The following is a 22,329-nucleotide window of genomic DNA, read 5'->3' as shown; positions in this document are numbered from 1 at the left end:
TTTTGGCGGACAATGAAACTCGGAGGATGATCGAGAGCCCCGAGATTTCGGCCCCGCACACACGGTACAGCTGAGAATCCCTACGTGGTCAGTTTTCGGTAAAATATTAAAATGCCTACGTGGCAAAGAAGCAGAATGCAAAATGGTTAGAAAGGGTTAATTAGTTAGTAACTGAGATTGATACAGGTGGCCTGGCCTCCTGCTGGGCCATATGTTTGCGTAGTCAGCAGGTTTGCATGGTCTTATCAATGTAGAGTCTTTGCTGTGATTCAAGGACTGGTCTGAATGTCTCCATGTTTATGGCAGATCAATATAGGTAACGAGCTTAGCCAAAGTTGAAAGACATTCCAGGTTGGGAGATAAGGAACAGAAGGAACAGGGAAGAACATTCCAAGTTGGAAGGTGAGGAAGTATCCCCTTTGATGTCTAACAGCAGCATGATCAGCACATGGACGATTTATGATTGGCCAGAAATAATGTAACCTCGCATGGCAACCTATGCCCGGCTTATGATTGGTGTTGACCCTCGTTAAGTATGTTCCAACCCCTATTGATTTGTATAAAAACGTGTGGATCTCTGTATGTTTTTGTTCTTGCTCTGCCAGCATAGAGGGACTCTATCAGGAGTCCAAATCAATGCTGCAGACTAAGAACCCTGCTATTAAAGTTGTGATGAACTTTAAAATGTATTCGACTTCAGTTTTTACTGAACCAGACTGAGGGGAAAGAATCTGGATCGTCACAGCCACACCCTGGGCATGGGACAAAGTGCTACACTATCGAGGTTTGCTCATCAAGAAAGGGGAATAAAATACTATTAGCAAAATAACTCCCCATCAGGAAAGGGAATACAAGGGCTGGAATGACAGCGAGGAATCCGATGGGAGGTTTGGAAGGGTAAGCTAGATGCATCGATGGTCTTTACGTCACCCAAGATGGCACTATGGAAGATGCAAAATGAGACAATGTCTCACACAAGGCTTAGACCTGCAAAGCTCCTGGTGGATAATTGGAATCATTATTTCTTAAGTTTAGACTCTTTTAATTAACACTTTGCTTCTTCCGCCCCGCCCTCCCACCACCCATTTTGGAAGTGGAAGCAACTTTGGAAACTACTGCATTTCCATTGGCTTTAAAAAAAGATGAACTCAAAGCCAAGTTTTTACCCCATAAAATGGAAAAAAAACCTCGAGACCGTCGTGAAGTGATCGTTTCGTTTCTTTAACACACATTTTTCCTGTCCAGTTGGAGAAAACAGGCAGTGGAAGAGCCAAGAGCTCAACGTCTACAGAACAGGTGTCCATTGGACAGGCTAGAAGGCTCATGGCAGGATAGGTCAGAATTCCTTGCACCAGTGAGAACTTCACCTCAAGAAAAATTTGCTTTTGACACCAAGGAGAAGCTGTCCTCAATGTTTCAGTTCCACTGGGGAAAGCCAATTTCTCCAGGGCGTCATTTTGGAAATTTTGATGTAACAGTGTAGAAAGCAGCGTAGAAAGAAGAAAAGGGCAAATAGGGTTCAGATTAACTCACCGACATGCTCTCCCCAGTTACCCTGCACCTCACTGGGTTGAAATCAAGACTTATTGCACTTTGGTTATCCACTTTGGTTGTAAAAACAGAAAGGCAGATTATTATCTGAGTGGTGATAGATTGGGAAAAGGGGAGGTGCAACGAGACCGGGGTGTCCTTGTACATCAGTCGCTGAAAGCGAGCATTCAGGTGCAGCAAGCAGTTAGGAAGGCGAATGGTATGTTGGCCTTCATTGCAAGTGGATTTCACTACAGGAGCAGGGATGTCTTACTGCAGTTATACAGGGCCTTGGTGAGACCACATCTGGAATATTGTGTGCAGTTTTGGTCTCCTTATCTGAGAAAGCATGTCCTTGCCATGGAGGTAGCACAACGAAGGTTTACCAGACTGATTCCTGGGATGGCAGGACTGACGTATGAGGAGAGATTGGGTCGACTCGGCCTATATTCACTCGAGATTAGAAGAATGAGAGGTGATCTCATCGAAACACACAAAATTCTAACAGGACTAGACAGACTGGATGCAGGAAGGATGTTCCCGGTGGCTGGGGAGTCCAGAACCAGGGGTCACAGTCTCAGGATACGGGGTATGCCATTTAGAACCGAGATGAGGAGAAATTTCTTCACTCAGAGGGTGGTGAACCTGTGGAATTCTCTACCACAGAAGGCAGTGGAGGCCAAGTCATTAGATGTATTCAAGAAGGAGATAGATATATTTCTTAAAGGGATCAAGGGATATGGGGAAAAAGCGGGAACAGGGTACTGAGTTAGACGATCAGCCATGATCATTTTGAATGGCGGAGCAGGCCCGAAGGGCCGAATGGCCTACTCTTGCTCCTATTTTCTATGTTTTTATGTACTGCCTCGTACTCCAATTCATTGTTTTCAAGACTATCGAACTCCTCGGTCTTCCCTTCCTCCTACAACCCATGGGCTTTTAAGAGCAAGCCATCAAACCTCTTCCATGCCTTTGTTACCTCCAAACTCGACGATTCCAATGCTCTCCTGGCCGGCATCCCATCTTCCACCCTCCGTAAACTTCAGCTCATCCAAAAATCTGCTGCCTGCATCCTAACTCGCGCCAAGTCCCATTCACCCATCGCTCCCTGCGCTCGCTGACCTACCTACCCAGTCCGGTAACATCTCAATTTTAAAATTCTCATTCTTGTTTTCAAACCCCTCCACGGCCTCGCCCCCTTCCTATCTCTGTAACCTCCTCCAGCCCTCCCAGATCTCTGCGCTCCTCCAACTCCGGTCTCTTGCGCATCCCCGATTTTCATCGCTCCACCATTGGCGGCCGTGCCTTCAGCTGCCTGGACCCTAAGCTCCGGAATTCCCTCCCTAAACCTCTCTACCTCGTTCTCTCCTCCTTTAAGACGCTCCATAAAATCTACCCCTTTGACCAAGCTTTTGGTCACCAGTCCTAACATCTCCTTATGTGGCTCAGTGTCAAATTTTGTTTGATAATCGCTCCTGTGAAGCGCCTTGGGATGTGTGACTACGTTAAAGGTGCTATATAAATGCACGTTGTTTGGTGGTACCTAACCATTTCTCTTCACCTAGGATTCCCAATAAGACGACGGATCGCACCAATGAACAGATGAAACAAAGCACACCTAAAAAAAAATATTGAATTCTGATCCTTGCGTGCTGCAAAAGAAAAAAAAAATCACAGCACAAGGAGTGTGTCAGGAGCTGGCTGATTTGTACATCACTGACAGTTTGATGAAACAGAGAGAAAAAAAAATCACTGAACGGAGCTTCAATCACAGCAAAAAGCCAGGCTGGCTTGAAACCCCTTGCATTTTAGATGGAGGTTCAAAGATCCTCTTAGACAAGCAAGATGCTTCAATCATTGTCAGCTTCAAGCTGCGAGGCCGGCCTGGGACTAACATACCTTGCAAATTTTTATTTTTTTTTAATATTTTTTTTTCCTGTTGACAGTGAGATTGATGTTTCCCAAAAGCTACATAGGGATCAGGTTTCGGGGTGGGAGGGGTGACTGTGCGGTGCAGTGAGTTGGACACGTATCTTTCACCTCCGGGAACCTGGGTTCAAATTAAGACCAGACTGCCTGGGTGAAAGATCCCCAAAGGTCAGAAGTTAACAAGATAAATCAAGATGAGGAAAGTCATGGCAGTCCATCTCAGTTCATCTATTCAGACACACCGTGCAATCTCTCGTCCTCTTCCCCCTCCATCATCCCAATCACAGACCCTGCAATCTCTCGTCCTCTTCCCCCTCCATCATCCCAATCACAGACCCTGCAATCTCTCGTCCTCGTCCCCCTCCTCCATCCCAATCACAGACCCTGCAATCTCTCGTCCTCTTCCCCCTCCTCCATCCCAATCACAGACCCTGCAATCTCTCATCCTCTTCCCCCTCCTCCATCCCAATCACAGACCCTGCAATCTCTCATCCTCGTCCCCCTCCTCCATCCCAATCACAGACCCTGCAATCTCTCGTCCTCTTCCCCCTCCTCCATCCCAATCACAGACCCTGCAATCTCATCCTCTTCCCCCTCCTTCATCCCAATCACAGACCCTGCAATCTCATCCTCGTCCCCCTCCTCCATCCCAATCACAGACCCTGCAATCTCTCATCCTCTTCCCCCTCCTCCATCCCAATCACAGACCCTGCAATCTCTCATCCTCTTCCCCCTCCTTCATCCCAATCACAGACCCTGCAATCTCTCGTCCTCTTCCCTCCCCTCCATCCCAATCAAAGACCCTGCAATCTCATCCTCTTCCCCCTCCTTCATCCCAATCACAGACCCTGCAATCTCTCGTCCTCTTCCCCCTCCTTCATCCCAATCACAGACCCTGCAATCTCTCGTCCTCTTCCCCCTCCTTCATCCCAATCACAGACCCTGCAATCTCATCTTCGTCCCCCTCCTTCATCCCAATTTCGGTATTTGATTGTTCCTTAAATTATTTCAGAGTTTTAAAAAATAAATCATCTGATTGTACGTATCTTAACATGTGGACATGCTGACTTAATGCAGGACTTCAGTTCCGTGGAGAGACTAGAGAAGCTGGGATTGCTCTCCTTGGAGCAGAGAAGGTTAAGGGGAGATTTAATGGAGGTGTTCAAAATTGTAAAGGAGAAACTGTTTCCAATGGCAAAAGGGTCAGCATCCAGAGGACACAGATTTAAGGTAATTGGCAGAAGGGCCAGAGGGGAGATGTGGAGAAATGTTTTTTTTTAACGCAGCGAGTTGTTATGATCTGGAACGCGCTGCCTGAAAGGGCGGTGGAAGCAGATTCAATAGTAACTTTCAAAAGGGAATTGGATAAATACTACTTGGGGAAAAATCTGCAGGGCTACGGGGAAAGAGCAGAGGGAGTGGGACAAATTGGATAGCTCTTTCAAAGAGCCGGCACAGGCAGGATGGGCTGAATGGTCTCTTTCTGTGCTGTTTCATTCTATGCTTCCAAAGGAGCACAAATTGGGCATTGAGATGACAATCTCACTCAGGGATGTGCCTTCAAAGACACAGGTACAGCAGCAGCTCTCTCTGCGTGGTGCTCGAGGAGCTGAGCATTCTGTCATTACTGAGCAGTCAAATCTGGGGTTTGCAGGAGTCCATTACCAGAAACAACTGTCAAGACAACAACAACAACTTGCATTTATATAGCACCTTTAACATAGTAAACCCCCCCACAGGAGCGTATTCAGACAAAATTTGACACCGAGCCACTTGGAGTAAATAGAAAGGAAAATTGGGTGGGGAGGGGGGCATGAGGAGTGGCCGATCCCACCGGTCCAAAGTGCAAATGACCCTCAGATGTTCTATACAGACTGAGACTGGGACACACACGCACACACACACACATGCACGCACACACTCTAACACGCATGCACCCTTCTGTCACACAACTTAGGGTCAATTAAGAATTTTAAAAAGCTTTTTATTTGAAAAGAATTAAGAAACCTAACTGTAGGACCAAATCCAAGAGAGCAGGAAACAATCAAGATTGAACAAAGAGAGGTAGAGAGAGAGAGAGATAAAGCCAGAGAGAGATAGAGAAAGAGGTAAAGAGTGGAAGGTAGAGAGAGCAAGGCAGAAAGAGATAAAGAGAGATAGAGAGAGATAAAGAAAGGTAGAGAGAGAAATAGAGAGGGGTAGGGAGAGACGTGCAACGAGAGAGAGGTGCAACGAGAAAGAGGTGTAACGAGAGAGAGAGAGATGTAACGAGACAGAAAGTGATGTAACGAGAGAGAGAGAGAGAGAGAGAGAGAGAGAGAGAGGTATAACATGAGAGAGAGAGGTGTAACGAGAGAGAGAGAGAGAGAGGTGTAAAGAGAGAGATAAATAGAGAGATATAAAGAAACTGGGTGAGGAAAGGGATTGGAGGCCAGTTACACAATTGCCCATCAGACGACTAACTTCATCTTGTCGCCAGTCCAGGATTCAGAATGAGGCGCTCGAGGGGCCCTCCCAGATATGGAAGCAATATTCCAATCTAGGGACTTCTGCTGCGTTTTGGCAGGGATTTCCAATCAATTTGGACACTGTGAAGTTCAAAGCCAGGTCTCAATTCCCAGGGTAGATTGTCCTTCTCTTCTTGTACCAATCTCAAGTTGCACTCCCTGTTAGGCGAGATGGCTCTGGCTTATTTGAAGTGTCATGGTTACTGAGATGCATAGTAACGTGATTTATTAAAAAGAATTATTCATAATGGAAAGACAGGTGTAGCTTGACAAAACAAATATTATGACTGATGAGCAGCTCTCTAACGGCCTGGTAATAACAATAATGGTATAATTATAGGTAATTTTACATCGCTTTTAACGCCAAGTCCTTGTGTGACACACAGCTGCATCCTACGAGCCAGGCACTATGCTGAATCTCGTAACTCTAGACAAGAGGTGAGTGGAGCCACTGCTCTGAAGCACTAATTCCACAAGACAAGGCCCGTTTGCCCTATAAGTAGGGTGTAGGATGCACTCAAGTCTCACTTAGCTCCACATCTGTTGGAGGACAGCTTGGTGGCTCCAATATTAGAGTGCTGGAATTCTTTTAGACAAATGCAGATGGGACTGGCAAGTTGGCACAGCAGGCTGGGCAGGGGTTAGAATTCCCCATTTCAACTGCGCTGTCACTGGCACAACAGCGGATGAGCAGAAATCAGGTGTTTCCTCATCAGGGGGAGGTGGGTGGAGAAGGACGGAATATATGAGAGAGAGAGAGAGAGAGAGAGAGAGAAAGCGCAAGCGAGCAAGACAGAGCAAGCTAGAAAGACAGCAAGATCGAGAGAATGAGAAAGAAAGAGAGCGAGAGTGAGAATGAGAACGAAAGAGTGAGAAAGAGTGGGAGAAAGTGAAAGAGTGAGAGAAAGCGGGCGAGAAAGAGGGCAAGAGGGCGCGAAAAAGGGCAAGAGGGCGAGAAAGGGAACAAATGAGGGCGAGAAAGAGGGCGAGAGGGAAAGAGGGCGAGAAAGAGAGGGAGAGAGGGCGAGAAAGAGAGGGCGAGAAAGAAGGCAAGAGAGAAGATGAGAAAGAGAGGGCAAGAGAGAATTTGAGAAAGAAGGCAAGGGGGCGAGAAAGGGGGCGAGAAAGTGAAGTGAGCGAGAAAGGGAGCAAGAAAGAGAACAAGAGAGAGAACCAGAGAAAACGGAGAGAGAGTGAGAAAGAAAGAGAGCAAGATGGAACCAGAAGGGCACTCAGTTTCCCATCGAGCTACTCTTCCCCCATTGCTGTCGCCTGTGCAGCACTGGCCAGAACACTTGCCTGTTTTTTCAGCAGTGGCGCGATGCATGATATAAGGTCAATGTGACAGAAGTCAACACTAGGTAGAGCTCATATATAGGAAGTGGTCAGCTGTGGGCAGTTCTCCAGATCGTGCCACGTACAAAAATAAAGGTGAAGGGATCACGTGTGAATCTTTTCAAAGCTCCCAAACCAGTCAGTTTGTGCTCTGAAATATGTTTACCTTTAGATACTTTGTGATGAAATCACCCAAGTTCACGCATATTAGTGGAAACAAACACTTCTGGCACCCAGACTTTTGAAATCCATTTGAGAGACCCCATCGGAAAGAAGAGACCTGTTCCAGATCAGCACATAATCTAGGCCGACACTCTCAGTGCAGTACTGAGGGAGTGCTGCACTGTCGGAGGTGCCGTCTTTCGGATGAGACGTTAAACCGAGGCCCCGTCTGCCCCCTCAGGTGGATGTAAAAGATCCCATGGCACTATTTCGAAGAAGAGCAGGGGGAGTTCTCCTGGTGCCCTGGCCTATATTTATCCCTCAAGCAACATCACTAAAAAACAGATTATCTGGTCATTATCACGTTGCCATTTGTGGGAAACTTGCTGTGTGCAAAATGGCAGCCACGTTTTCTACATTACAACAGTGGCTACGCTTCAAAAGTATTTAATTAGCTTCGGGATGTCCTGAGGTTGTGAAAGGTGCAAGTTCTGTCCTTCTTTGGATTTGAACTCAGGTCCCAGAGACGAGGGGGCACACAGTAACTTGTCAAAAAAGTCAGTTTGAGTACAAAAGAGTTATGTTTACAACAGGAAGAGACAAAGCTAATCTGAGCTGCTCCCATGTAAGAACGACCCAACAAATTCAGAGCTTCATGGTCTGGGCGCTGGATGGTGCAGCAGTGGGTTAAGGTGCTGTGTCTTCTCCTCTCTTGGACCTGAGTTCAAATCCAGTCCAGCCTAATGGGGTCGATGTATCTTGTTCCTGAAGGCCTCTTTCAAAAGATTGTTTTTTTTAAACAGTACATTCGACTTTTTCTGGCATAAACTAACAGGAGGATTTTTTGCTCGCAAGAGTCAGAGTACATCGGCAAAGGTGAGCCGCAGCCGGGCGCGCCCTCTGCCGCAGCCGGGCGCGCCCTCTGCCGCAGCCGGGCGCGCCCTCCGTCCAACACACTCGCAGCCAGGCTCAGCCACGAAGGCCAAATCAAAGTATCAAAGAGTTTTCAGGTCCTACTGGGTGGTGACAGAAGTGTGCGAGGGGGCCCATTCTCCAGACCTGTGGAATGTATAGAAACCCCAGGTCTTTTTACAGCTTTCTGCTGCTCTGCTGGAAAAACCAAGGTGACAAGTCGAAAAAGCTGAGCTGACAACGAAGCAACTGGAAGCAGGAGACGGCAAGAAAATAAAACATGGGGCCTAAGGCCTGAAATGGGAAGTACAGAAGTAGAAATTCAGCTTCTGAGATAATTAGTTTCAGGGGAGAACCGTTTTCTTTGGTTTTAAAAGTCATCGAACTCTCCCGAGAATCAACTCTACCCTCAGGTAACTGAATTTGTGCAGTTGTCAATGTTACTCTTCTCTAATCCACCACTGCCCTCAAACTCTTGCAGTTAAAACACATCCTTCCATTCCAGCTGGGCAGATCCTGACACCTCTCACCTTGAAGGGCGGAAAAATACTTCAAAAACAAGGTTGAAATTTAAGACTTTATGATAAAGGCCGTAAGCTGACAGAAAGGGAAATTTTAAAAACATGCCATCCCATCAATCTTTTTTTTTTAAAAAGAAAACACACTTCACACTCAGGGAAGTTGGAAAACAAAATAGCATTGTCGGGGGGAGGGGGCAGTAATTTTGTGTTAGATTTAACATGGCGTTGGCTGATTTAATTTTTATCAGGGTACATTAACGGGTTAAAAACCAGCTTTACTCATAGAAACTTTGACTTGAACAGATTTTCTGTGTGTTTGCACCTGGTGTCTGAGGGAGGAACCAAGACACGCAATTCAATTACAAATATCTTCAAATATGTCTTCGATTGGCAGCTCTTTTTTAAAAAAATTAACCGTTACTTAAATCTCCTTGGTCTCCGGTCACTTTGTTTACATAGAATTTACAGCACAGAAACAGGCCATTCATCCCAACTGGTCTATGCCTGGTGTTTATACTCCACACGCGCCTCCTCCCACCCTACTTCGTCTAACCCGATCAGCATAACCTTCTATTCCTTTCTCCCTCATGTGTTTATCTAGCTTCCCCTTAAATGTATCTTTGCTATTGGCCACATCTACTCCATATGGTAGCGAGTTCCACATTCTAACCACTCTCTGGGTAAAGAGGTTTCTCCTGAATACCCGATTGGATTTATTAGTTTATTATCTTATATTTGTGACCCTTAATTTTGGTCTCCCCCACAAGTGGAAACATCTTCTCTACGTCTACCCTATCAAACCTCTTCATAATTTTAAAGACCTCAATCAGGTCACCCCTCAGCCTTCTCTTTTCCAGAGAAAAGAGCCCCAGCCTGTTCAGTCTTTCCTGATAGGTTTAACCTATCGACCGTTGTTAATCATCTTACTTCTTTGGTTTAAGTTATTTATTAACCAATCAGGAAGTCTGTCCATAACATTCACAGAGACGCATTCAAGCGAGATAGTTTCTGTAGACAGTGAGAAAAGGAATGCTAGGTAAGAAAGTTACTTGCAATCGTAGCTGCAAACTTTTCAATTTTTTCTCCTTCAAAACACCAGTTACACTTAACCACTTCTGCCTAAATTGAAGTCTAGTCTAGAGTCACTCTGCTGCTTTTCAATGATCAGTAGAATCACCTGAGAATCACCTGTGATAAAACCATACAATCATACAGCACAGGAGGTCGCCGATCGGCCCATTGTGCCTGTGCCGGCTCTCTGAAAGAGCTACCAATTAGACCCACTCCCCCTGATCTTTCCCCAGAGCCCTGCAAATCTTTCCCTTTTTGAGTGGAGATCCAATTCTCTTTTGAAAGTCACTACTGAATCTGCTTCCACCACCCTTTCAGGCAGTGCATTCCAGATCATCACAACAACTTGCTGCATAAAAAAATTCTCATCTCCCCACTGGTTCTTCTGCCAATTATCTTGAAGCTGTGTCCTCTGGTTACCGACCCTCCTGCCAGTGGAAACAGTTTCTAATTATTTACTCTATCAAACGCCCTCATAATTTTGAACATCTCTATTAAATCTCCCCTTAACCTCCCCTGCCCTAAGGAGATCAACCCCGGCTTCTCCACAGTCTCTCCACAGAACTGAAACCTCTCGTCCCTGGTACCATTCCAGTAAATCTCCTCTGCACCCCCTCCAAGGCTTTGACGCCCTTTCTAAACCAGTAGGTGAAATGAACTGAAGAAGGTTTTCTCCTCATTCCCTGGACGCATTACAAATTTACCTTGATATCTGAGCAACTGAAAACAATCTTTGGAACCGTAAGGATCTAGGACTTATCCAAAACACGGAAGCCAAAAGTATCTCGAGTGAAAAAAAAAACCCACTTGCTGTCTTGGACATGGTTGGAAGTGGAGGGTGGAAGGGAGAAAGTAATCAAGCAAAACCTATCCACCACTCCCAAAAATACTGCCAAACACATTCATTGCTTGTCTTAAGAGGAAATGCTGCTTTCAGATGATTCTGAGTGCGAAAGGACTCACTTTCAAACTGTACAGTTGATTCTAGATAAAATGTTCTGCCATTCTGAACTTGGTTCAGGAGCTCTATTAGCTGCCATTCAAATCAGTCCATTGAATCACTCAGTCCAAGCAACACACAACACTTCATATTTCCACATGGAGCTGACTGGATTCCCAAGTCACCCGGCAATTTGCAGGTGAAATTTGGCTACATTGGCTGTGCATTGATACTAAGCGACTGAGAGGAAAATGGACCCTTTGGTTCAAGAATCCAATACAAAGGAGGGCAACAGGGATCTCAATGGATCCATCGTGAATTCTATGTAATATGAATGACTGCAATACGTTTGGTCGGATGCACTAGAATTCTGTATAGCAGAATGGAATCTATTAGCATTCTGCACAATTGTTATGAATGTGTAAGGGTCAGTTGATTGAAATTCAATACAACACAATACAGCAGGAATCAGGTTAGTCAAATGGAATCTTACAGAATGGGAGAAAATGAGATATGGATTAGCCTGTTGTAATTCCGTGCCCCAGCAGTGTATGGGAAAGAGTTTAGTCATTTAGAATCCCAACTAGACGTTCATTAAATAAAATGGCAGTCTGTTTTCTTTTCCGATTGAGGTTTGTTCAATCACAAGAACAACTTTATGTTGAAAACCCTGAGCAAAACTTCAATATTGTGAAGCAACCCAAGTCTATATTGTGTGTGTCTGCAATGTGGTATGCATGCAGTTTTCCTGATTGGCCCATGCTAAAACACATGACACCATCAGATCCCAGTATTGGTCCACACCAGCAGCCATTTGACACCATGGAGCAATTGGAATGGCAGCCACATTGGATACTTCATCTACTTTGAGTTATTTGAAGGAAAAACATATTAAGTCAGGAATGAGCTGCAGCTCCAGCTAAATTCCCGACCTCAAATGAATTCTTTTTTGAAGTTTCCAGTGGGGGAAAACAAAATAAGCTGAACAGGAATCAGGCCAGTGTGTGGCAAAGCAAGTTAGAGCACCACTGTGGCATTATAAGCGGAGATAACATGGCACAGAGAGAAAAGGAGGGGGAAAGGAGAGGGAAAGGAGAGAGAGAAAAAAAAGAGGGGGAAGAGGAGCGAGGAAAAGAGAGGGGCAGAGGAGCGAGGAAAAGAGAGGGGCAGAGGAGCGAGGAAAAAAGAGGGGCAGAGGAGCGAGGAAAAGAGAGGGGAAGAGGAGCGAGGAAAAGAGAGGGGCAGAGGAGCAAGGAAAAGAGAGAGGGGCAGAGGAGCGAGGAAAAGAGAGGGGCAGAGGAGCGAGGAAAAGAGAGGGGCAGAGGAGCAAGGAAAAGAGAGAGGGGAAGAGGTGAATAAAAGAGGGGAAGAGGAGAGAAAATAAAAGAGGGGAAGAGGAGAGAGAATAAAAGAGGGGAAGAGGAGAGAGAATAAAAAAGGGGAAGAGGAGAGAGAGAAAAAAGAGGGGGAAAGAACAGAGGAAAAAAGGGGCAACTCTTGGAGGAAAAAATTAGCGTCAACAAGAGAGATTAAACCAGGACTATCAGTCATTTTAAATTTCTTTTAGTCAATGAATGTGAAATGTAAAACATGGCCCAATGCTCTGCTTGCTTGCCTGTCAGTCACCAAGAGATCTGAATCAGTCGATTTAATGGACTACAAATGTTGATGAGCTTCCGATGCAATGAGCCGCTCCCAACCAAAGCAAAGGTAATTGGGCATTTGTGTCTCTTGAACTGCATCACAAGAGTGTCAGACAGAACATCAGGTAAGATAGACAACAGGACGGAGCCTCGGCGGGGAGGAGGGAGGACGGAGCCTCGGCGGGGAGGAGGGTGGACGGAGCCTCGGCGGGGAGGTGGGAGGACGGAGCCTCGGCGGGGAGGAGGGAGGACGGAGCCTCGGCGGGGAGGAGGGAGGACGGAGCCTCGGCGGGGAGGAGGGTGGACGGAGCCTCGGCGGGGAGGAGGGTGGACGGAGCCTCGGCGGGGAGGAGGGAGGACGGAGCCTCGGCGGGGAGGACGGAGGACAGAGCCTCGGCGGGGAGGAGGGTGGACGGAGCCTCGGCGGGGAGGAGGGTGGACGGAGCCTCGGCGGGGAGGAGGGTGGACGGAGCCTCGGCGGGGAGGTGAGAGGACGGAGCCTCGGCGGGGAGGTGAGAGGACGGAGCCTCGGCGGGGAGGAGGGAGCCTCGGTGGGGAGGTGGGAGGACAGAGCCTCGGCGGGGAGGAGGGTGGACAGACAGAGCATCGGGGGTGGGAGGAAACAGACGGAGCATCGGGGGTGGGGGGAGGCAGATGGACAGAGCACCAGTGGGGATGGTGGAGCGGACGGAACATCAGGGGTAAGGGTAGGGGTGGGGTGGGGGTGGGGGGGAGACGAACGGACGGAGCATCGGGGGAGGGATCGGACGGACGGAGCATCGGGGGGAGACAGAAGGAACATCGGTACCGAGGGGACTAGGGAAAGGCGGGCACGGTCCCAGTGGAGAGCGACACTGCTAAACATCTCCCTGCAGCAACTTGTGGAAGATTCTGTGATCGGGGCCGTGTCTGACGGAGGCGGGGTTAACCGTGCTGACCACGAGGCAGGCGGAGAACTGAAGGCATCAGTGGGACAACATGGTGCTGTGGGTGATCGAGCAGGGTTGGTGGGGTCTCTCGTGAAGGCCCGAGTCAGCCCACATGCTGTGTCTCCCGGTACGAATGCAGCATCAGCGCAGCAGCATATCCAGCGCTATTTATAGATTTTATTTTTGACATGAAAGTACAAACTGGCTGAAAACTAAAAGATACTGTCTGCAGAAAAGGAATAAGCCATACATCTTCTCAGTCTATTACACTAGTGCTGCACTTTGCACCTGACCCCAAGATGTTTACCTAAATCCCCAGGTAAACATCCCGTAGCCAAAGAAATTACCAACGACTCCCAGCTAACACAGTGAGCTCTGGAGTTTACTTCAGCAGTAACATTAATGAACTGGCTCTTCTTTTAATACACACACACACACACACACACACACACACACACACACACAGACCCAGCTCCTAATCTACCGAACCTCCCGCTTCTCCGTGTCATCCACCACCCTTCCCGCTCCTTTCACAAGCCCCACATTGTTAAAAAACAAAATGTTGCATCCATCACGAGCCCATCCTCAGCTCATGGGAGCAAACATCACCCACTGGCAGAGGGAAGAGAAACGTGACGTTTCGGGAGGAGATAATAAACAAAAACGAGGTGACAAGAAAGCCATCGCAGTTTCGCGAAATTTTATTGCCTTTTGAAAGGCTAAGTCGATCGATATTTGGTCATCTTTTCATCACCTGGGCAGTGACAGAGCTCAGTAGTATGGCTCCTGCCTAGATGGAGGCCGCATCAATAAATCATTGGGTTCTGTCAAAACTACTGTGTCCATCTTAACAATGGCACCTGCCTTCGTCCCCTGTTGTGCTCACCCTCTAGATTTCATCGAATTACGCAGAATGTACAGCACAGAAACAGGCCATTCGGCCCAACAGTTCCATGCCGGTGTTTATGCTCCACCCGAGCTTCTCGTTTGTCCACTAGGGTGTGCACAGTTGCCATCAACACGAGTGAATTTTTCACTGGCCTTCAAATCTATTCCCACTGCCCATGGATTTATAACAAAAGGAGCTTTGCTTAAGTTTACTCTACCCCGGAAGGGGGGGGTGGGGGGCGGATGTGGAGATGCCACGCAGAGCAGTACGACACATGCCAACATTGCTGAAGTGACGTACCTTGGTGATTTTGGGATTGGTGCATCTGCTGTTCATGCTGCTCTGGTGCATCCAGTTCCTTCCCGGCGTCTGGCAGTCCTGCCGAAGCATGCACCTCTTCTCCAGCACACACCAACCGCACTCAAACTTTGGATCAGCCTTCAGACACAACCCGCAGCTCTCCCGGAGGGCAGTGCACTTGTACAGGTGAGCTGGGGTGGGGGGGGGGGGGAGGGGGAGGAGGGGGAACAGAAATGGAAAGAAAACGTTACAAGGTTCCAATGATGGTTAGCGAACTGATGTGGAGAGAGACAGAAGGTCAACGAGAGCGATTCCTGCACGCACACACGCCCAGTCCTCCCGTCAGATATGGTGCCAACCAACAGAAATTCCATGACCCCATCACTAACAGCTCCTTCCAGTATTTACTGCTGTGTGAGTCTGCAAACCAGAACATAGAGTGGGGGGTTGGACCCCTGCCCAGACACATAAACCATGCCAACATGAGTTGGCACCAAATGCAGGGTTGCCACCCATTGGGTTTTGGAGTGGGCCATCTTGTACAGTATGAGTCATTTAGATAAACCATGACTGAAAATTAATACTAAGGAAAAACACACAACAATGGAGACAGTTTGATCACCCACAAGGCCATTCACCACTCTGCAGACTGGCCTTCGAAATAACAAGTTAACTGGCTCTATAATCTAATGCAGGTACGCAAGTGTTGGTGTTTGGCCAGGCAGCCTGGTTTGTTGACTATGCCTGCAGGGAAAGAGCAGGCCCTAGGAGCTGTGATTCTTCCCCGTTGACTTCACTTCACACTGTGTGGGGGGGGGGGGAGGGGGGGTTCAGTATATGTTCCCAGGGAGGGAGGGAGGTGTTGGCTAAAGGTTACTGGAATTGTTTGAGGAAATGATGGACCTTGTTGACTTTAAGTTCTCTGGAGGCCTATAGTACGGTTTTGGCAAAACTTTCAATGCTGTACCATACAAGTGATTGGTCCCCATGTTAGGGGGGCACTGAACAGGAGACAAGCTTATGAGGTGGATTAAAATTTGGCTAACCCAAGTACAGCAAGGGTGACTGTGAATGGAGCTGTGTTGACCTGGCTAGCGGTCACTAGTGGGATGCCACAAGAAGGGGAGGAGCTCGCAATGCCGGCATTTAGTGTATAACATGAGGAGGGATTCAGTATGTAACAGTTCTGAGATGAGGAGGAACCGGCAGAGTGAAGGTGGTTTGATTAACAAACTGTGACTCAGGATTTCACACTCCACCATTCAGTAAGAGAATCCTCCTCACAAAGGCTGTGCTTCTTGCCTGCATTTTGCTAATCGCTCTTTAATGAATAGCTTTAAAAGTGTAGCCTTGATTTGTGGGGCGTTGCAGCTTTCAAAGAATTAAAGGCGAATTATGCAGCTTTGTTCACTAATTATCACGAAGGCACGATTACAGTCTACATTTTCTCTGATGGTCAAATAGAGTGATAGAAATATTCACCCACTCCCCTCGACAACAACTAGCTCCTGGATGCGAATGGGAGAATCAGAGTTCGATATTTAAGACCGACCAATAATTTGGCTTTCAAATTTAGTAGAACTTGTATTGAGTTATTAATTCATTCATTTATTAATGGTCTGTCACTTGCTGAAACCATGTGTTTGAGTCTCCAAACCAAGCTGCTGAGAAATCCATGCAAGTTGACTTTCTGTTTGTTCAATATGGAGTGCGAGCTCTCTCCATGTAGGGACGCACTTACCTAAGCTCAAAGCTCTGAGGTGCAAGTCTTGTGGACCCATCTCCCCTCAGTGTGCGCTCAAATTTAACTACGCAGGTTACCAGCACAGAGCACTGGGAAGCTTCCCATCGACTGTCCAGCTGGGACAGCTCAACATCGGCCAACTTCCAGCTACTGTCTCTGAAGGGCCTGTCGAAAACAGTACATCAAGTCCCAGCAGGGAAACGAAAGATCACCTCGCCCAACAGAACAAGAATCATCTTTGCACAAAACCATGGGCTTTAGCTAATTTGATTTTGTCTGAGGTAACCCTTGCATAATTAAAAGTGCCGTCAATGAACGCTTTAATTACATTAGCAGTCTCAGGACACGTGAATAACTTCATTGGACGCACAACACGGGTTGATTTGAGCCATTTCTTCTCTCAGGATCCCACGGGCCCACAGCTGGGCTGCGAGCTGTAATGCATGAGGCACATGCTCATATGTCAAGTGCTGTACCTCAGGAGAAAAGTTTCCCCTGGCCTAATGTCACTGTCGGAGGTCTGCTGAGTGACAGCGGTTCAAGTATGGCATTTCAAGGGAATACAGCCAAATGCTGAGCTAAACGGGTTATGAATAAAAAAAGTGAACAAAACAAAACAGTGTTCATGGTTTCATATTGCTGACGGACAATTCCTTCCTTTCCTTCCCCGCCGCCCCCCCCCACAATGACCTTAGAGCATTATAAGAACATAAGAACATAAGAAATAGGAACAGGAGTAGGCCAATCGGCCCCTCGAGCCTGCTCCGCCATCCCATGGCTGATCTGATCCTAACCTCAAATCTAAATTCATGTCCAATTTCCTGCCCGCTCCCCGTAACCCCTAATTCCCTTTACTTCTAGGAAACTGTCTATTTCTGTTTTAAATTTATTTAATGATGTAGCTTCCACAGCTTCCTGGGGCAGCAAATTCCACAGACCTACTACCCTCTGAGTGAAGAAGTTTCTCCTCATCTCAGTTTTGAAAGAGCAGCCCCTTATTCTAAGATTATGCCCCCTAGTTCTAGTTTCACCCATCCTTGGGAACATCCTTACCGCATCCACCCGATCAAGACCCTTCACAATCTTATATGTTTCAATAAGATCGCCTCTCATTCTTCTGAACTCCAATGAGTAGAGTCCCAATCCACTCAACCTCTCCTCATATGTCCGCCCCCTCATCCCCGGGATTGACCGAGTGAACCTTCTTTGTACTGCCTCGAGAGCAAGTATGTCCTTTCTTAAGTATGGAGACCAAAACTGTATGCAGTATTCCAGGTGCGGTCTCACCAATACCTTATATAACTGCAGCAATACCTCCCTGTTTTTATATTCTATCCCCCTAGCAATAAAAGCCAACATTCCATTGGCCTTCTTGATCACCTGCTGCACCTGCAAACTAACTTTTTGATTTTCTTGCACTAGGACCCCCAGATCCCTTTGTACTGCAGTACTTTCCAGTTTCTCACCATTAAGATAATAACTTGCTCTCTGATTTTTCCTGCCAAAGTGCATAACCTCACATTTTCCAATATTGTATTGCATCTGCCAAATCTCCGCCCACTCACCCAGCCTGTCTATATCCCCTTGTAGGTTTTTCATGTCCTCCTCACTCTCTACTTTCCCTCCCATCTTTGTATCATCTGCAAACTTTGACATGTTACACTCGGTCCCCTCCTCCAAATCGTTAATATAGATTGTAAAGAGTTGGGGACCCAGCACCGATCCCTGCGGAACACCACTGGCTACTGGTTGCCAGTCCGAGAATGAACCATTTATCCCAACTCTCTGCTTCCTGTTAGATAACCAATCCTCCACCCATGCCAGAATATTACCCCCAATCCAGTGATTCTTTATCTTGAGCAATGATCTTTTATGTGGCACCTTGTCGAATGCCTTCTGGAAGTCTAAATACACTACGTCCACTGGTTCCCCTTTATCCACCCTGTACATTATGTCCTCAAAGAACTCAAGCAAATTTCCCCTTCGTAAAGCCATGCTGACTTTGTCCTATTAAATTATGTTTATAATTTCCTCCGTTCGACTGAAAACGAGAGAGATGTCCACCTTTCTTCATAACCTATGATCCAACAAAATGGTGGGAAGGAGCTAGGGGATGCCAACTCTGATTGGACGTATTCCTGGAGGTTTCATCACTGAACTCCCACTTCCAACCGCCCCGCCCCCACACTCCTACCATTGGTCGCCCAACATGTCCCCCCTAGCACTGCACCACCTTCCCACAGTCAGTTGAAAAGTTAACAGACAATTCATTACCCGAGTGGGGGATTCTTGATCATCAGTCAAACAGCTGTTCCCCCTCCCACCCCGCCCCACGCCATCTCCAATAACTAATAAATATAAGTGTTTGTTCAAAGAATTTTTTTTTTTTTAAAAACACAATTTTATTTTAACGCCCCTGTGATTTTTCTCCAGGGTTTTTGCTTTCAGCAGTGTCCAGGAGATTAATCTGTGATGCCTGGAGCGTTGGCAACCCCTGGAAGGAGCAGTTTTTGCAACCTGCGATGCCCAAGAACGCCACTTTGTTCAGTGGTGCCAAGTAAAAGCAGCCTAATCACAAGACCCCAGTAAGAACATAAAGAAATAGGAGCAGGAGTAGGCCACACGGCCCCTCGAGCCTGCTCCGCCATTCGATCAGATCATGGCTGATCTTCTACCTTAACTGCATGTTCCCATCCTATCCCCATATCCCTTGATTCCCTTCGTGTCCAAAAATCTATCGATCTCAGTCTTGAACATATTCAACGACTGAGCATCCACAGCCCTCTGGGGTAGAGAATTCCAAAGATTCACAACCCTCTGAGTGAAGAAATTTTTCCTCATCTCTGTCCTAAATGGCAGACCCCTTATCTTGAGACTATGCTCCCTAGTTCTAGACTCTCCCGCCGGGGAAAACAGCCTCTCAGCATTCAACCTGTCAAGCCCTCTAAAAGAATTTTATATGTTTCAATGAGATCACCTCTCATTCTTCTAAATTCCAGAGAGTATAGGCCCATTCTACTCAATCTCTCCTCACAGGACAACTCTTTCATCCCAGGAATCAATCTAGTGAACCTTTGTTGCATCCCCTCTAAGGCAAGTATATCGGTGTGGTCTCACCAAAGCCCCATATAATTGTAGCAAGACGTCCTTACTCTTATTCTCCAACCCCCTTGCAATAAAGGCTAACATACCATTTGCTTTCCTAATTACTTGCTGTAACTACATGTTAACTTTCTGTGATTCGTGTACAAGGACACCCAAATCCCTCTGAATAACAAAATTTCTTAGACTCACACCTTTTAAAAAAATTCTGTTTTTCTATTCTTCCTACCAAAGTGAAAAGCCTCACATGTCCCCGCATTATACTCCATCTGTCACCTTCTCGCCCACTGTCTATATCCCTTTGTAGCCTCTTTGCATCTTCCTCACAATAATGATCCTTCAACTTCTTGGCCACCATCAATGAGCCACTTGGACTGGTCGGTACAAGTGTCCAACGTGTGTCTAGCTGACTTAGGGAAGACAGCAAAATTTGCACGGAGTACCCAAAAAAGTTGACCAATGTTCAGCCGAGTTCAGCACCAGGCCTCAGTGGCACTGGTCAGCAACGTAACGGAAAAATGCCACTAACATTTTTGCCGGAGGGGGTGGGGGGAGGGAAGGGCAACCCCCCAACAATGCAAATGAAGCAATAAGTGTGGCAGTTTGTCACAGAAAGCCTCATCTTGTGCTTGGAGGGACTTGGTGGAAGAAGGATGATACCAGAACTGAGAGGTTATACCTGTTAGGAGAGGCTGAACAGGCTGGGGCTCTATTCTCTAGAAAAGAGAAGACTGAGGGGTGACCTGATAGAGGTCTTTAAGATTATGAAAGGGTTTGATAGGGTAGACGTAGAGAAGATGTTTCCACTTGCGGGGCAGACCGGAACTAGGGGCCATAAATATAAAATAGTCACTAATAAATCCAAGAGGGAATTCGAGAGAAACTTCTTTACCCAAAGAGTGGTGAGAATGTGGAACTCGCTCCCACAAGGAGTAGTTGAGCCGAACAGCATAGATGCGTGTAAGGGGAAGTTAGATAAATACATGAGGGAGAACGGAATAGCCTTGAATGTATTCAATGACTCAGCCTCTGGAGGTTGAGTCATTGAATACGTTCAAGGCTGAGTTAGACAAATTTTTGATCAGCAAGGGAGTCAAAGGATATGGGGAAAAGGCGGGAAAGTGGAGTTGAGGTAAAAATCAGATCAGCCATGATCTCATTGAATGGCGGAGCAGGCTCGAGGGGCCGAATGGCCTACTCCCGCTCCTATCTTTTATGGTCTCTTATGGAATAGAAGGATATGCTAATAGGGTTAGATGAAGTAGAGTGGGAGAAGGTGCGTGTGGAGCATAAACACCGGCATGGACCTGTTGGGCCGAATGGCCTGTTTCTGTGCTGTCCGTTCTATGGTAATTCCATGTAAGAGATTGCAGGAATCAAGGGCAAGAACAGAGATGCTGCACATCAGTGTAAAGCTCCAATACTGGACGTTTAGGTACATGACAGAGAGTAGATGTTGTTTAAGATAAATAGAAAGATTGACTCCATAACACTGTGATATACATACCAATGGCTGCTGCATCCTTGCTCTCTGGCTAAAAACTCCTGCCAGCAGTCACTTTTGTGATATTACTTAGAAATCTTCTCACTCATTAAACTATAAACTACAGGGTACAATAGCATAGCGGTTGTGTTACTGGACTAGTAATCCAGAGGCCGCAAATTCAAATCCCACCATGGCAGTTTGGGTAATTCCAATTCAATTCGAGGAAATACAAAGGTGGTATCGGTATTGGATTATCATAAAAAACCCAACTTGTTCGTCAATGTCCTTTTAGGGAAGGAAACCTGTCGTCCTTAGCCGGTCTGGGCCTATACGTGACTCCAGCCCCCACGCCAATGTCGTTGACTCTTGACTGCCCTCTGATGTGGCCTAGTAAGTTCATAGGCATGAGTAATAAATGCCTGCCTTGCCAGCAACGCCCACATCTCGAAAATTAATCGTTCTAAAAACTCACCATCTCCAGGTTTGACTGAGAGTAAAATGCTCACAATTTCACTGGGAAGATTGCACAAATTTATTAATGAAGCCGTAACTAGCGCAAAAATTCTTTTTTTTTTGGCTAATGGTGCGACAAACCATTTTTGAGAGCAGTACAAATTCTCGAGACTAATGCTAAAATAAAAAAGGTCTTAATGCTTTCCATCAACATTCCACCTCCTTTGTTCTTTCAGTAAGATTATCAGAGAGAAATTTGTCCTGTCGGGTTTACAATGAAAGAGGAAAATAATCTACTGTATGAAAAGTCTCAAGTGGCCGTTAGCCCAAAACAAACGCTCACTAATTATAGGCTGCTCTGGAATGTGATCTCATAATTCTGAATGCCATGAAGAGAGATATATCTGTGTCCTTATCAGTGCCCCTCATTTTTTACAGTGCCTTTTACAAAGACATATCAATAATAATATCAAAATCAAAGTTAGTAAGTTGGTTCTTTTTCTCCCCGCTTTCGGAAGTCACTGTACAACTGGTTTCAACCTCTTCTCTGCCATCACGTAATTAAATCAAAATGTGTAGATTACCGATGTAACAGTGGGATAGGATGCAGCGATGCCAGAGATTCCCAATATATTGGATATTACAACTGTCCCTCAGCACCTCTTGTTACTGCGCTTTGTGCTTTGGAGCGGTCGGTTGGACGTGTAACGAGGTTTACAAATGACAAAGTCAGCAAGGGTCGCCACACAATCACTACGGTCAAATAACCAGCCAGTCCTCACTGACCAGGCTCGCACCTGAAGAACGGCCATTTGGAGAATCTGCCAGTGCCCGTGGAACCGTTCCCCAGTGCGAGTCAGGAAATGAGGAGAAAAG

At 46.6% G+C, this 22,329-nt stretch overlaps 1 protein-coding gene across 3 annotated transcripts in view; it reads right to left on the bottom strand.

Annotated features, from left to right (window-relative positions):
- The window catches only part of LOC137334008 (plexin-A1-like), a 438,331-nt gene that overhangs the window by 84,757 nt on the left and 331,245 nt on the right, over nucleotides 1-22,329 (bottom strand). For all 3 annotated transcript variants that reach the window (XM_067998409.1, XM_067998406.1, XM_067998407.1), the window contains exon 12: nucleotides 14,669-14,859. In XM_067998409.1, the coding sequence (XP_067854510.1) occupies nucleotides 14,669-14,859 (191 nt within the window). The remainder of the gene's footprint in view (nucleotides 1-14,668; nucleotides 14,860-22,329) is intronic.

The sequence above is a fragment of the Heptranchias perlo genome, chromosome 17 (assembly GCF_035084215.1).
Source record: "Heptranchias perlo isolate sHepPer1 chromosome 17, sHepPer1.hap1, whole genome shotgun sequence".
NCBI lineage: Eukaryota > Metazoa > Chordata > Chondrichthyes > Hexanchiformes > Hexanchidae > Heptranchias > Heptranchias perlo.
This window is presented reverse-complemented; position numbering and strand designations above follow the sequence as displayed.